The following is a 15,188-nucleotide window of genomic DNA, read 5'->3' as shown; positions in this document are numbered from 1 at the left end:
GGATTTTGTTTCGGTTGCTGTTGGTGGCTGTAAGGACCTTTTGAAATAACTGAACTTATTTGGCGAATCTGGACAATCAGGGAAAAGATACAAGTTTGAAAAAACAAGACTTCATGTCATAAACTGGTCATGCTATAAAACAATAGTTTAAAATAAATACGATTAAGGTGGAACTTAAAACATGTAAGTAACAGGTAAGAAAACCTTTTTTTTTGTAATTGTCATTTTTAAGTGCCCTAAGTTGTCATCGGGTATGGTGCACCAAAACGTCTTAGACAGAATCTCGCGTTCCAGATGTTTTGCTCACACTTTCATTAATAGTTTTTATATTTTCAACACAATCAGCTGACACCATTTTGTTTTTAAATGCGTAATTCAAGAATTTACTTTACATTTCCGCTCAGAATTACATATTTTGTTATGTGTATGCAGTCTAGTATGTACATTTCTATGCACGTCCTGTGATTTTAGGCATTATATGTGTAGGGGACTTTTATTTTGGTCTGGTGTGATGACGTCATAAGGCTGCACCGCTCTCCTCTGGCCCAACAAAGGTTTGAGTTTTTGAACGCTTAAATATTTGTGTTTAAATGGATACAAATCGTTTACTCATAGTTTTTACAAGTAATGTGAAATGAATGGATTATTGTGTGAGGTGTCGTGTGATGCTTTACATTTCAGTTTACAGTTATTGGCCGTTTTTCGTCACTTCAGAAATGATTATTTAATCATAATACACCCATTTTATTTTATATTTAAATAAAAATTAATAGAACTAAAGCATTACATGAACTGGTAGTTTGTCTTGTAAATCGCTCTTTTAAGATAGTTATCTGCAAGTGCATTAATACGAATAAAGTTTGGATTTATCTTATTTTTTTCTATTGATTGTTTTCCTCATTTTAAACATGGAAAATGTCCAAACATACAGGAACAAGAAACAGTTGGTGAAACAACTGAGATCCACGTGACAGTTTCCCAAGATGGCATTTATTAAAGAGGAGACTGAAGACATGATCATTTCAGAACCGTTCAGAGTGAAACATGAAGATACTGAGGAACAAAAAGGTTGGTTTTCAAATGTGAACTCAGAACCCATTTTTCATTTTAAAATGTTGACATGTCAGCAAATAATTGCTAATTTTCAGAAGTCATCTAAATTGACTATCTGAACATATGAAGAATTATTAAAGAATATGAAGAATCAAGTCATGGGTGCCACAATTAAAGCTGATTAGCTAAAAATAATATTCATAATTGTCTTTATGTCATCATCACAAAATCAATCATCATGATAGTCACTGTGGAATATGGGGTTAAATCCATGCTTTTTAAAAAGATAAATGTAAATTTACAAGATGTAGAGCACTTAGTGTTGTCACAATACCAAAGTTTAGGTAGTCTGTGTCAATACCAGTTTCAGTATAGCAAAAACTATTAAATGGTGTAATTATTTTATTTTTCCATTTAAAAATTAAATAAAAATACTTGAGTTATTAATGCTAATATAATCATATGTAAATAATACATTAAAAGTATAGTTCCCCCTAAAATTCTAATGCCGTATGTCATTCTTTCTTTTATGGACCACAAAAGGAGAATAAAAAAAAAGTTAACGAAAAATCCTGACCTTGGCCGTTGGTCTTCAGTGCACAGCTATGCAATGTGCGCATTTGTGTGACTCTATTAGTTCACTCCGTCAAAAAAAGCATACAAGTTGTGAGCAAAATCTAAATTCAAATCAAGATGAACAGAAACGTGACATGAAATAAAGCACCTAAAAGTCCCAAAAAAGTATCTGTGTAGGCTACTTTCTTTACTGAGTTAAATATCTCTGGACCGGAACTCAGTTTGTCTGATGACAGTCAGAATGATAGTTGATGGATGTGAACATATGGTGCGTTCAAGTCATCTCGTATAGATCGTATTTACGAGTTGCACACACTTGGACGCCACCACAATGTCGTAAATACCAGTGGGGAGCTCCGTATTGTCTCTTAACCCCGATCTTTTCAAGTTGTGGGCGTGTCACTGAGAAACATGGCGGAATACCACGATACTTATTTAGCAGTGGTATTGTCAGGCTTTTATATTTACAGAGCAGTAAGCTAATTGCCTGCACAGAATATGATGCATTATAATTTAACAATGCAACATGTAACGATAAAGTTGGCAGTGGCTTCATAAATTAATAAAAAACATAAAAAAACTAAGTACTCCTGATGAACATTTCTTTGTTCTTCATTTTCTAGAACAAGAGTTTAAGAACCTTTTTTTGTGTAATTAATTAAGAGAAAGTACTCCGCCATCTTACTCCGACGAAAGTGACTTGAACGCACCTGCCGTCGTAAACACGGCTTCCCACCTCGTACGTACGAACTTCCCAGGAGGACTTGAACGCACCAATAATAAATTCTTGTTCACCTCAGAGAAGAAGGAACATGGATTGTATTTCATGTCTCGTGTTTGTTAATCTTGCATTCTCACAACTTGTGTGCTTTTTCTGGGTTAGACGGAGTAAACTGTGGTGCTAATAGAGCCTCAAGATCATGGAATGTCTAAGAAATTGTGTAATCTGGCTGAGAAGCCAACCCTGGTCCTGGTGTAACACAACTATACACAGTTTGAATGAATGTTTCCCTTATCTGACACGCACATTTCAGGTTTTGACGTTTCTAATAACTAGATGAGTTGAATCAGGAGTAAATCAAACACATAATGTGCATTGAAGGTATTTGAGGATCAGGATTAGAAAACCCTGATCTAAGGCTACGTTCAGACTGTCAGTCCAAATCTGCTTTTTGTGCATATCCGATTGAAATCTGATCAGACTTAGCTAATGTGAACAGCAAAAAAATCACATGAAATGCGATTTTTACAAATCCGTTTCAAGCTACAGTAGTCTACATCCATATGTGGTTTGAAAATCCACATATTTCTGGCATTTCACGGATTTCTGGAAATCTGTTTCAGTCTGACTGCTCTGATCGGATTGGTTTATGTAACTTTCTCACGCCACATAAAAAAAACGTAAACGTCAGACATTGTTATAGGAAATATGCAGAAATAATGCTGTGTTTGACAATATGCAAACAATGACAATATGACATATTTTGAAACTGGCGGACACAACAGCGCAGAAAAAAGCTGTGCATACCAGCCTCCGGTTCTGCCGCTCGCTGCCTCAGAAGACAGGTAGTCAAATAGTCGGATTTGGACTGACAGTGTGAACGTAGCCTAAATCATTCCTAGAGCTCCCCAAACAGAAGTCTCGTGTACTTGAATTCAGGCACTGATAAGGATGGTAAAGGACCCTGGCTCACTACACATTGGGACATTGATAATGCTGTTTCCAGCAACATGACAACATCCTCATTGTACAACATCACTACTGGTATTTATCAACAACAGCAGAACTGATATCTTTCTGACATTATTTTTTTTAATTATTTCAAGTACATTATGATTAATACTTGTTGTTACATATACGTGCAACATTTCAGGTGTAAATAAATTATAAATGTTAGCAAAATTATGTTCATTAACTGTCTAGCGATGATTGTTTATGCTAAAACAGGAACATGGCTGGGAACCCCTGATCTAAATTGTCTTAAAAAAAACTGCTGCGGGTTTATATACTTGCTAATTTTCCATTAATAGGATGACAGAATGAACCTTTAGCACATTGAATACAAATAGTTGTTTGATATCTGTTGCTTTAAGAAATTGGGGTTAACTGGTATTTTTCTGTTTCCACCATTCAGACCTGATGCCGCTTATAGAGGAGAGTCGAGAACTGAATGAATTGGAGGAGACACAACAGTATGAGAAACATGATTTCATAACTGATAATAAACTTTGCTCACAGCCTGAAAAGTCTTCCTCACAAAAAAGAGTTCAGGCGGCAGGATCTAAAAGATCTTTCACCTGTCAACAGTGTGGAAAGGCGTACACTACAGCACAAAACTTGAAATACCACATGAGGATTCACACTGGAGAGAAGCCTTTCTCATGTGATCAATGTGGAATGAGTTTCATACGTAAAGTCACCCTTGATTTCCACATGAGAATTCACTTAAGAGAGAACCGTTTTATATGCCATCAGTGTGGACAGAGTTTCATGTCTGTGACACGCCTTAACATTCACATGATAATTCACTCCAGAAAGAGCCCCTACGAATGTTACCTATGTGAACAGGTGTTCGAATTAAAAAAGGACCTAACGGGACACTTGAGAAATCACACTGGGGAGAAGCCTTTCAAGTGCCATCGATGTGGAAAGGGGTTTCAAATAAGTCACAGCCTTGAGGCACACATTAGACGTCACCCAGAGGAGAGACCTTTCACCTGCCCTCAGTGTGGAAAGAAATTCTTACATATAGGACATCTTAATGCTCACATGAGAGCTCACAAAAAAAAGAAGGATTTGAAATGTACTCAATGTGGGAAGATTTTTACAAAGAAGAAACTCTTTAACATTCATAAAAATATTCACCCCGAAGAGCAGCAATTCCCCTGTCCTGAGTGTGAAATGAGTTTCACATCTAAAGGAAACCTTAAGACTCACATGAGGATTCACACTGGAGAGAGGCCTTACACCTGGGAAGATTTTCATACATAAGGACACCTTAATGAAAATTCACAAAAGAGGGAATGATTTAAAGCATGGGACACTTGCGGGTCAGTCGCCTGTGGATGAGAGATAAATCATTTATGTGTTTTATTTTAATAAAGACACTGATATTGGTAAAACACAACAAACGTGTGCTACTCTTACTTTTTCCAACAAGGCATATCTCTTCAAGCACAATGCAAGTTACATTTATATTGTATATAGAATATACACAAGCTTAACAGAAATTATTCTAATAAATGTTTTCCAACATTATGATGGAAATATTGATGTGTGTAAAGTTTTATTATAATCAGGCTCTAATTTGCATACTCTCAAGCAGCAATGGAGGCAAAACATATCAGAGACAATTTTCAAAAAGGATTAAAGGCCAAAGGAAAGAAAAGTACTGTGGACCAGGATGTATCAAGTGCTGATATGTGATATGTAACAATGTGAAGCGCTGTATATGACAATAAAGTAAAAATATCCAGCCTTTGCTTGTGCTGAACTTATTTAATTTCCTGTGTGTGTGTGCTCGGGAAGTTGCAGTGATGTGAATTTCATTTGAAGGAGTAAAGCCATATCATGCTTAATGCTGAGATTTTGAAATGTGACGATCAGGTGCGGATATCTAAATCAGAGAAAATCATTGGCTTGGGTGGGTGGCAGGTGGATGATTTAATTTCAACATTAAATTCGGGTGACTTTAGGGCTGATCTGTGCGCCTCTGATCCACAGTTTTATATCTTCTAGGCCCAGTTTTTCAAAAGTAATCCAGTGGGATTTCGGATCACGGATTGGATCAAATCTTGGAAATGGGTTTTTCAAAAGCAAAAGAGGGATTCTGAACTAAGATCAGAGCATGTAATCCGATCTTACATTTGATCTGGATCAAACCTGCCCTTTGGGTTTTTCAGAACTTTGAACTCGGTTTGGGATCTATTTGATCCAAAAAAACAGGATTATCCTGATCCCATCAGAAGGGTGGATTCAGTTGTGATTTTTCGAACCAAATAAAACCAGAGAGTTTTTTTTTTTTAAGTGAATGATCACAAAATCAATGTTTACTGATGATATATACATTTCTTCATATTTGAAGCATATATGAAGCATGTCACATCTAATGAGATATGGTAAAACAAAAAAATCTACAATTTAACATTATAACAAAATAAGGAAAGTAAAATGTTTCTGTTTATTACAGTGTTTCTGTTTCTTAAAATTAAAATAAACAATGGTTATTTGTGGCCACCGGTATTTTGCCAACTGTTGTTCTTTACTAAGCCAGTAGGCTACACTGTTGGTTCCATTTAAGGCTGTAGTAAACAGGATTTGGTCAATTTGGATCCTGAAATTTGGTATTTGGATCACAGTGATCCAATCCAAGGTTCCTTTAAAAAACTGGCATAAAAGTAAAATGGATCAGGTGATCCTGGATAGCAAAACATGGGATTTCCAAATCCGGATCAATTTGATCCAGATTACATTTTTTGAAAAACTGGGCCCTGGTTTCCCTTTTTAACTCTTTCCCCACCATTGTCCTTGACTCACAACTCTCCCATAAGGCTGTCGGATAGTCTGTGCGGCTGTGCGGTGTGTTTAAAGTTAATGTACACATTTGTGACAAAAATGTTTTGTTTAATAAATTGTAAATAATGGCTAATATGCCCTTAGAGTAAGTTAAGTTAATCATGAATTACTAGTGTGTTCGTGCTTCACTAATGCATTAGTGTGGACAATTTAATCATTAATTACTAGTGTATTTAATGCATAATTCTGGACCCTTAAAATAAAGTGTTACCAAAAAGCTTACTAGTAAAATAAAATATCATTACTAGTAATTTTTAATAAATGTGTACTAGTATCTATTGAATAACTACTAGTATCAATAAGTACTATCTAATTAATAAGTAGGCTACTACATATGAGTAGCCTATCTAATAAATAAGCATTTAAATATGATTAAATAATGTATAGTTTTCAGTATACGTCAGGCTTTTCTCTAATTGTCTTTGACATATTATTTGTATGTAGTCTTTTATGCATGTATATTTTTAAGCACTTTCTGTGATTTTAGGCAGTATATGTGGACGGGACTTTTATTTTGGTCTGGTGTAATGACATCATAAGGCTGGACCGTTCTCCTCTGGCTCAACAAAGGTTCGAGTTTTGGAACGCCTATGCATTTGGTGCGTTTAATTTGATACAAATCGTTAAATGCATTAATAATCTATAAACGAATTATTATGTGTGCATGGTGCCGTGTAACGCTTTGCAGTTCGGCTTTCAATCAATGGATAATTGCCGTTTTCTCTCTTGTCTTTCAATTTTCCTTTTTCTAAATCGTGTCTTCAGTAATGATTATTTCATTATATTACACCCGTTTTATTGTTATATTTTTGTATTTGACCACTGTACTGTAAGACGTTACATGAACCCTGATAGTTTGGCTAGTAAATTGCTCGTTTATGATTGTTATTTGTTTGTGAGTAAGCGCATAAATGCATGTGTAACAGATAAGCTTTGGGTTTATATTTTATATTCATTTCCGTTAATTGTTTTCTTCATATTAAACATGACAAAATGTCCAAACATGCAGGAACAAGAAACAAGTTTTCAAGATGGAATTTATTAAAGAGGAGACTGAAGACATAAGTATTGCTGAACAATTCAGAGTGAAAAATGAAGATGCTGAGGATCATACAGGTTGGTTCATATTAAGTAATTTATTTGTATTATTAAAATGTTGACCTCTAAACAAAAAGATAAAAGATCATATGTGACACCTAATTAAACACAGAGTGGGTCACCTCATGTGGACAGACAAAATTAGGACATTTAGCTAAATAATAGGCTATCATTCTCATAATGGCAAATATATTTCTTAAATAAAAATACAATTTAAAAACAATTGAATGGATTGCAGGTTAATTTGTGTAGTACTCATGTTATCTATGTCTTTCATTTACTCTTGAGTGAATAATGTGAAGTCCTCAGAAGTGTGTGTTTACATTGTGTTTAGATATTAAAAGCTGTTAACCACTGGTCCTGACTTGTAGCTCTCATCTGCTAATGTCCACTATCATCCCCACAGTTTGATCTAAAATTGATCAGAATTCTCTTTAATTGTTCTTTACACATAGTAATTGTTCTATTTAGAACCATATCATTCTGCACTCTCAGAAAAAAAGTTACAAAAGCTGTCACTGGGGTGGTACCTTTTCAAAAGGTACACTTTTATACCTTTTAGGTTCTAACATCTAGGCTACAATTTAGGTACTAATACTTTTAAGGTACCAATATGCACCGTTTAGGTACAGAGGTGTATCTTATGAATAGGTGCTTCCACCATGACAGCTTTTATACCTTTTTTTTTCTGTGTGTGTCAGTAAACCTTCTATGCTGAAATTAAGACTTTGGGGGTTCTTCATTCCCACCTGTTTTTTTGTTTGTTTTTTGTTTTGTTTTTGTTTTTTTAATCTGTAACTTTCAAAAACTTTTTTCAAAGCCATCACATAATTGATTTTCTGGAGCTCAACCATACAACTACATATCTGGTCAACACTCTCAACAGGTAATAACATTCTTAAAATGTCTATACATTTCAAATTTCAAATTTTAACTGGTTTCCTAGAAAACATACTGTAATTTCTTTTTCTTAGTTTTTAAACGGAGCACGTACTGTAAGTGTGACAAGATTGGTCCAGTTGATGATACTTCTCTCCTCTTCTCCACTAAGCAAGTAAGTGACATAGATATTGGATTTATGATCCATACTGTTAGAGGTTTTTTGATTATTTCTTGGGTTTATCCTTGCAAATGCCTAGTCCACAAAAAACATTAAATCCATCCCATGATATTTTATCTTTTTATTTTTCTTCATTTTAACATACAGTATGAACTGTAATAACATTCACAACAGCTACGTTTGACCTAATTGCTTTTACTTAAACAAATGGCACTCAGTGTGACAGTTGTGTTTTTCTACCCAGACAGATGCTGTCACACCTCATCATCTGCAGAGAGAAGCTGTCACTCACTCAGTTACACCAAAACACATAATGATGGACATAGAGACATCACAGATGACTGTAAAGATATTTCACTGGAACTACATTATTTTGTGTTTCTATATATATATATATATATATATATATATATATATATATTCTGTATTTAATCATGTTCAGATGTCATACCATTTAATACTGTATTCAGCTAATAACATGGTTCGTACAAGGTGCTTAAAGTGCTTGAAGTACTTGACTTAGACTATATATAAATGAAATTAGTGTTTAATTTTTTTTATCACAAATACAATCTTTTCACATAAAATTAATGCTGTAGCCCATTTGATATAGATACTGAGCCATTTTGCATGGCTATGAGCGTGATATTGCTCACATGTTTTCAGGTATGTGATACAGCTTTCATTTTTCTTGTCAATCATATATAGGCCTACATGAAAAAATTATCACTTCCCAGGTGAAAAAGACGTACTGTTAAATGTTTTAAAAATGCATTATGGATAGATATGAATCTACTAACTCACTCTTAAAGTCAGTCCCTTGCCACCACCTAATGGTGTAACTATGTAACCTCTACTGAAGTTGTTGATAAACCGCCATCATACAGTTTCTCAATAAACACAAACGCTGTACAAACCCTGTAATCACTGTTAGAGCATTGTCATTTTTTTCTCTCTACAATTTCCTTTGTCAATAAAAAAATAAAGTACCTAATTGAAACAACTTGTTGTCAGTTAAATAAGTTCACAATAAAGTATTCTAAGATCAGGCAGATTTATATAATAATAATTAATAGTAATAAACTATTACTTAAAGTTATTTATAACATCATTAAGGATTTATATAGCACTTTCAAAGCATGGTTCTCACTAGTTTCTTATTAGCATGCATATTACTAGGATATTGGCTGTTTATTAGTACTTATAATGCTCAAAAATAATAGCTTATTCTGCATGACCATATTCTACATCCCTTACTCAACACCTAAACTTAACAACTACCTTACTAACTATTAATAAGCAATAATTAAGGAGTTTATTGAGGCAAAAGGTGTAGTTAATAGTGAGGATTGGACTCTAATCTAAAGTGTGACCGTAAGAGTTAACTTGATGTAGAATAATTAATTGTTTATTAATTCTAAGAAATGTTAATTTCCAGGGTATAGGAAGTAACTCTCTTATTGTGCAGTACTACTCAGACCATGTAGCCAAATTCTGCATGATTGGGGAATCCAGTGAATGGACATGACCCACAAATAACAGTCAGAGGATCTTTCATAATTGGAAAGACAAGGCTGCTGCCTGGCACAAACTGAATCCGCCTGTGATCTTGTGATTGATGATCTTTTAAACCATAATGGCGTCACACCTCAGGTGGTCAGTGAGCCAATGGTAACTTAAACTTTATGATGGAAAGTTTATGATCCTTGTGTCACAGTGTCTGATTTGTGTTTCCCTGGGTAACCACTAGAGGTCCTCTTCCCCCACGGTGTCATTCACTCATAACTACATTTCCCATCATCCTGTTTTGTCACTCATTGATCTTTACACACAGCTGTTTCCCGTCACCTTGTTAGTATCTGTGTGTATATATACCCTGTTTGTTTCAGTGTTTGTCATGGAGTCCTTGTTTTATGTCACACTACTTCTTGAAGTCTGTTTTTTTTTTCTTGTTTTCGGATTGACTTGTGTGGATTTTGACCCTTTGCCTGGTTTGGATTGTGAGCACGGATTACCCTAATAAATACTGCTTTTGGATCTACCCGTGGGTGTGTGTGTATCGTGACACCTTTGTCTTCGAGCATGGTGTTTTGCATAATATGTCATTTGATTGGGTGTTGATGGAGAAAAATTTAAGTTTCTAATATTCATGTGCTGCATAGGCATCAACATATAATGTAAATGGTCATTCAGGAAATTAAAATAGAAACTCGCAGATACCACACATAGTATGTGATCTTGATTAAGTAAGGATGAAACATACATTCAAAGAGTTTAGATTAATACATAGGTAAAACACTAAAAGAATATATATGATTACATAGGAAAATTGGATTGATGATTGTAAATACTGTATCTCAAGTGTGTGTATAGCACTTTATAGGAAAAGTGCCTGGTTCTGCATTTAGGGTGTTAAGCCCAAAGTATACTTTATTTTTTATGTGTACGCGAGTGTCTACTTACAGTGCACGTGATGCATATTTTGTCACCAGAATATGAGCATTCTGTATGCACTCTGCCTGATTTTTTGTATGTTATGATGTTACTTTGTGCCGTTAAACTGGGTTAACTTGAATTATTCTTTTATTTTACCATAGACCTGGTGGTGATGAAAGTGGAGAGTCAAGAACTGAATGAAATGGAGGAGGAAGATCATCATGAAGAAACACTTTGCTCACAGACTGAACGGGCGTCCTCACAAAAAAGAGCTCGGAAGGCAGGTTCTAAAAAGTGTTACATCTGTCCTCAGTGTGGCAGGAATTTCACTTATGAAAAAAGCCTTAAAAAACACGAGGCAAATCACACTGGACAATGCCCTTTCACATGCCAACAGTGTGGGAACATTTTCACTACAAACGGAAGCCTTAAAAACCACATGAGAGTTCACACGGGAGAAAAGCCTTACACGTGTGATCAGTGTGGAAAGAGTTACACACGAAGCAAGACCTTAAGGGATCACATGAGGATTCACACTGGAGAAAGGCCTTACACATGTAATCAGTGTGGGAAAAGTTACATACGAAGCAAGACCTTGAGGGATCACATGAGGATTCACACTGGAGAAAGACCATACACATGTAATCAGTGTGGAAAGAGTTTCATACATAAAGTGACCCTTAATTTACACATGAAAATTCACTCAAGAGAGAACCATTTTATATGCCATCAGTGTGGAAAGAGTTTCAAAGACATAGCACGCCTTAACAGGCATGTAATAATTCACACCGGAGAGAAGCCCTTCAAATGTCACCAATGTGGAAAGGGGTTTCAAATAAGTAACAACCTTAAGGCACACATGAAATGTCACACTGAGGAGAAGCCTTACAAGTGCCATCAATGTGGAAAGTGTTTAAAACATGAAACATCCCTTAACTACCACATGAGACTTCACACTGGAGAGAGGCCTTTCACCTGCCCTCAGTGTGGAAAGAGTTTCATTCTTGAAGGACAGCTTAGTCGTCACATGAGATATATTCACACTGATGAGAAGCCTTTTGTGTGCAATTACTGTGGAAGGATTTGTGAAAGCAAATCAAACCTTAAGATTCACATACAAATTCACACGGGAGAAAAGCCTTTCTCCTGCCCTCAGTGTGGAAAGAGTTTCATTCATAAAGGACTCCTTAATTATCACATGAAACTTCACACTGGAGAAAAGCCTTTCAGTTGCCATCTGTGTGGTATGAGTTTCAGATATAAAGGACTTCTTAATGGCCACATGAGAAGTGTGCACACCAATGAGAAGCCTTTTACCTGCCATCACTGTGGAAGGATTTGTGAAAGCAAATCAAAACTTCAGATTCACATGCGAATTCACACTGGTGAAAGGCCTTTCTCCTGCCCTTGTGGAAAAAGTTTCGCACTTAAAGGAAACCTTACGGCTCACATGAGACTTCACACTGGAGACAGGCCTTACATGTGTGTTCAGTGTGAGAAGAGTTTTGCTTATCTACGACAGCTTAAAAGTCATCTGCAAACTCATTTTGGAGAGAAATCGCAGTGTTCTGAGTGTGGCAAGAGGTTTACAAAGATGAGCAATTTCAAAAATCATCTGCGCATTCATTCTGGACTAAGGCCATTTAATTGTAATCAGTGTAATAAAACATTTATTTTGCCATCACACTTAGAGATACACCTGAAAAGTCATGCAGACAAAAGACCCTATTTGTGTTCTCGGTGTGGAAAGAGTTTTAAATGGCTCTGCAATTTAAGATCGCATCGGAGATTTCATGTCTGTGTGAAACCTAATTCCAGAGCAAGCTACTTGAACCGAAAGAAACAAATCCATACTGGAGAAAAACCTGACATTGTAACAAGTGACTTTCATGGGGGTCATGTGATGGCGCCTTAATTGTGTTAAACAAAGTTGCTGTGTTGTGCTAAAAAGTGTCATGGGTGAACATTTCCAATAGTGTTGTGGTGGACGTACTGTATTGCTGTTTTTTATTTTGTATCACCAAGTAAATAGTTTTACTTAGTCATGGCTCATCTATAGAGGCAGGTTGTGCTGTGCCCCATTAAAACATTCATCCACTTGAATACATAGACAGACTTTTATATAAACTTCTAAATAATCAATCCTAAATTTAACTCATACATATGTTCAGCATTCTGCAACAAATAATACGTTTCTAGACTATTTTAAGTCATAAAGTGAGACATATTAAAATGTCTTGTATGGCTTCAGTTTAGTCTGCATCAGTTCAGCAACTAGTAAGTCTAATTGTGAACTCCATCAATGTTTAACTTGAGGCAGGAGGATGTGTGGAGTAGTGTACTAAATTAGTGAATGTGTAAATCCTTTGGTTCAAAAGTGCTAATGTTAAAGGGATAGTTCACCCAAAAATTAAAATTAGCCCATTTACTCACCCTCAAGTCATGCTAGGTGTATGTGACATTCTTCTTTCAGATGAATACAATCTTGAGTTGTATTAAAAGAATTTCCTGGCTCTTCCAAGCTTGATAATGGCAGTGAATGGCCGTTTCTGTTTTGAAGTCCATAAAAGTGCATCTATCCATCATCAAAGTGCTCTGCGATGCGTTTGTGTAAGAAAAATATTCATATCATATTCATATCTATTCAGAAGGCCTTTATTAACCCTCTGGAGCCGTATGGAGCACTTTTATTTTTTTATATAACTCCGATTGTATTTGTCTGAAAGAAGAATGTCATATACACCTAGGATGACTTGAAAGTGAGTAAATCATGGGCTAATTTTCATTTTTGGGTGTACTATCCCTTTAAGAGAGGCTGCTCATGTAGAGCCAATGGTTGTAGCTTGACGTCCAGCTCTCTCTCTCTGGTTGCAATGGGCAGAGCTAGAAGTTCCAACTACACCCTAACCTTAGCCATATAACCCTATCCCTAGTCTCAGCCTCAGACGTCACGCTCACGGACCATTGGCTGAACGTCTGATGCATATGGCACACAAAATGGGAATCACTTCAGGAGTTTTGAATTTGTCCTCTGATTGGTTGAATTCTAAAGGATTTCCTGGAGACGTGTGTCACGTTCTTTAATGATCCACCTGGCAACAAACCCCCTCATGGAAGAGTAAAGCTGTCTTGTTTGTGACTGTGATGATGAGCGCTTACCAGGATCAACTTAACGCTGGATTTTCAAAAGTATGTGAAGTTCGCCGTTCCATTGTTGCAGTAAACTTGCACAACATTCTTGAATGAATAATTTATTAGATTCATGCTGGTCTGTTATTGTATGGGACATCGACTTTCTACATTTTCACTCCCCTAAACATGACGCACAACAAAACAAACTGTGATTGGTTGCTTTACCCTACCCTTAAACATAATTAGGTCAAGCTCCACCCATTACGTCCAAAGAGTGGGAGCTGGACTTCATTTGGCTTTGTGAGCATTGCATGTGAATGGCTTTGTAAACTATTCGATTGTGTTTGTTTTATATTTGTTGCATCTATATGGCTTTATTTTCCTCTCTTCTCAATTCCTAACATTCTATATCAACATTTGAACGCAATAAATACTAGACTACATTAAGGTCATTTTAAGACAAAATTTTTATGTGTGTGTGTGTAAGCTATTTATAACCTGTCAATCAACATTAGAGTGCCACCCTCAGGATGGGCTAAGCAAGGACAACAAGACATCAGCCTAAAGTGAGTCTGTGTGTTTTCAGCGATTATAATGTAAAACGTAAATCACATGATAATCTCAATTATATATTAATTATATAATGTTCGCTAGCGCTATGAGCCAGTGACTGCCTCACCTAAATTTATGGTCAGGAGCCGCTACTTACTCATGAGTGTTTACGTCATCTCCTTAAACACAGACAAATGTCTGGCTATTATTGACAAAGCCAATAAACAGATTTGATTTGGATATGCTCTTCAGCCTTTCTAAGCAAGGCTTGAAAATTACTTTCTACCACAAAAATCCTTCGTCACATCTGCATTTTTACTATTTTTGCATTTATATTGTACTTAATATTGCACACTTTTTTTCAGTGTGTTGTCTTTTCTACTTTTATAGCCTATCAATATAACAAAAACTGTATTTATATGAACTTGTCTGGCAAATCAGGAAAAAATTGTGAGAACAATGAAAACTACAGTAAAAGTTGAAATGAATAGTGGCAATTTCTGTTTGCGCTGAACATTAAATATTGTGACAAAACTATATCCTTAAGATCTGACCAATCCTGCATTATAGCATGAGTTTCTGTAACAGTACGTGCCCCCCATTGGTCACTGGCAACAGGGAAAGTCCAGACAGGCGTTACTAAAGACTGCTCAGAAACCAAGTAGCCCAGAACGGTTAGTCTCATTTAGGAAAATAAACCAAACA

The 15,188-nt window shown here is 35.8% G+C and overlaps 2 protein-coding genes across 4 annotated transcripts; both read left to right on the top strand.

The window, feature by feature from the left end:
- Positions 1-508: 508 nt before the first annotated feature.
- Positions 509-5,108, top strand: LOC309512699 (uncharacterized protein). Its single transcript, XM_082188405.1, has 3 exons — positions 509-554; positions 932-1,068; positions 3,765-5,108. The coding sequence occupies exons 2-3, from the start codon at positions 984-986 to the stop codon at positions 4,619-4,621; spliced, it is 942 nt and encodes a 313-aa protein (XP_082044531.1). The 5' UTR covers positions 509-554; positions 932-983; the 3' UTR covers positions 4,622-5,108.
- A 1,629-nt stretch (positions 5,109-6,737) lies between these two features.
- LOC309512502 (uncharacterized protein) lies at positions 6,738-14,383 on the top strand. 3 transcript variants are annotated; one of them, XR_014211061.1, is made up of 5 exons: positions 6,772-6,804; positions 7,215-7,321; positions 8,124-8,189; positions 8,278-8,357; positions 8,608-10,404. XR_014211061.1 is itself a non-coding variant. In XM_082188122.1 (3 exons), the coding sequence occupies exons 2-3, from the start codon at positions 7,237-7,239 to the stop codon at positions 12,712-12,714; spliced, it is 1,839 nt and encodes a 612-aa protein (XP_082044248.1). In that variant the 5' UTR covers positions 6,738-6,804; positions 7,215-7,236; the 3' UTR covers positions 12,715-14,383. The 3 variants fall into 3 exon arrangements, 1 of the variants encoding a protein (XP_082044248.1); XR_014211060.1 differs by lacking the exons at positions 8,124-8,189; positions 8,278-8,357; positions 8,608-10,404 and adding exons at positions 10,961-13,874; positions 13,917-14,383 and having other exon boundaries at positions 6,738-6,804; XM_082188122.1 differs by lacking the exons at positions 8,124-8,189; positions 8,278-8,357; positions 8,608-10,404 and adding an exon at positions 10,961-14,383 and having other exon boundaries at positions 6,738-6,804.
- Positions 14,384-15,188: the final 805 nt, after the last annotated feature.

The sequence above is a fragment of the Leuciscus leuciscus genome (assembly GCF_965113295.1).
Source record: "Leuciscus leuciscus genome assembly, chromosome: 13".
Classification (NCBI taxonomy): domain Eukaryota; kingdom Metazoa; phylum Chordata; class Actinopteri; order Cypriniformes; family Leuciscidae; genus Leuciscus; species Leuciscus leuciscus.
The sequence above is the reverse complement of the archived record's forward strand: the minus strand, read 5'-3'. Positions and strand labels throughout refer to the sequence as shown.

Excerpts from the sequence above, each read along its gene's own strand:
- LOC309512699 (XM_082188405.1), top strand. The coding sequence starts at position 984 with ATGGCATTTATTAAAGAGGAGACTGAAGACATGATCATTTCAGAACCG. Across the intron at positions 1,069-3,764 it reads AGATACTGAGGAACAAAAAG|ACCTGATGCCGCTTATAGAG; the intron begins GTTGGTTTTCAA and ends TCCACCATTCAG.
- LOC309512502 (XM_082188122.1), top strand. The coding sequence starts at position 7,237 with ATGGAATTTATTAAAGAGGAGACTGAAGACATAAGTATTGCTGAACAA. Across the intron at positions 7,322-10,960 it reads AGATGCTGAGGATCATACAG|ACCTGGTGGTGATGAAAGTG; the intron begins GTTGGTTCATAT and ends ATTTTACCATAG.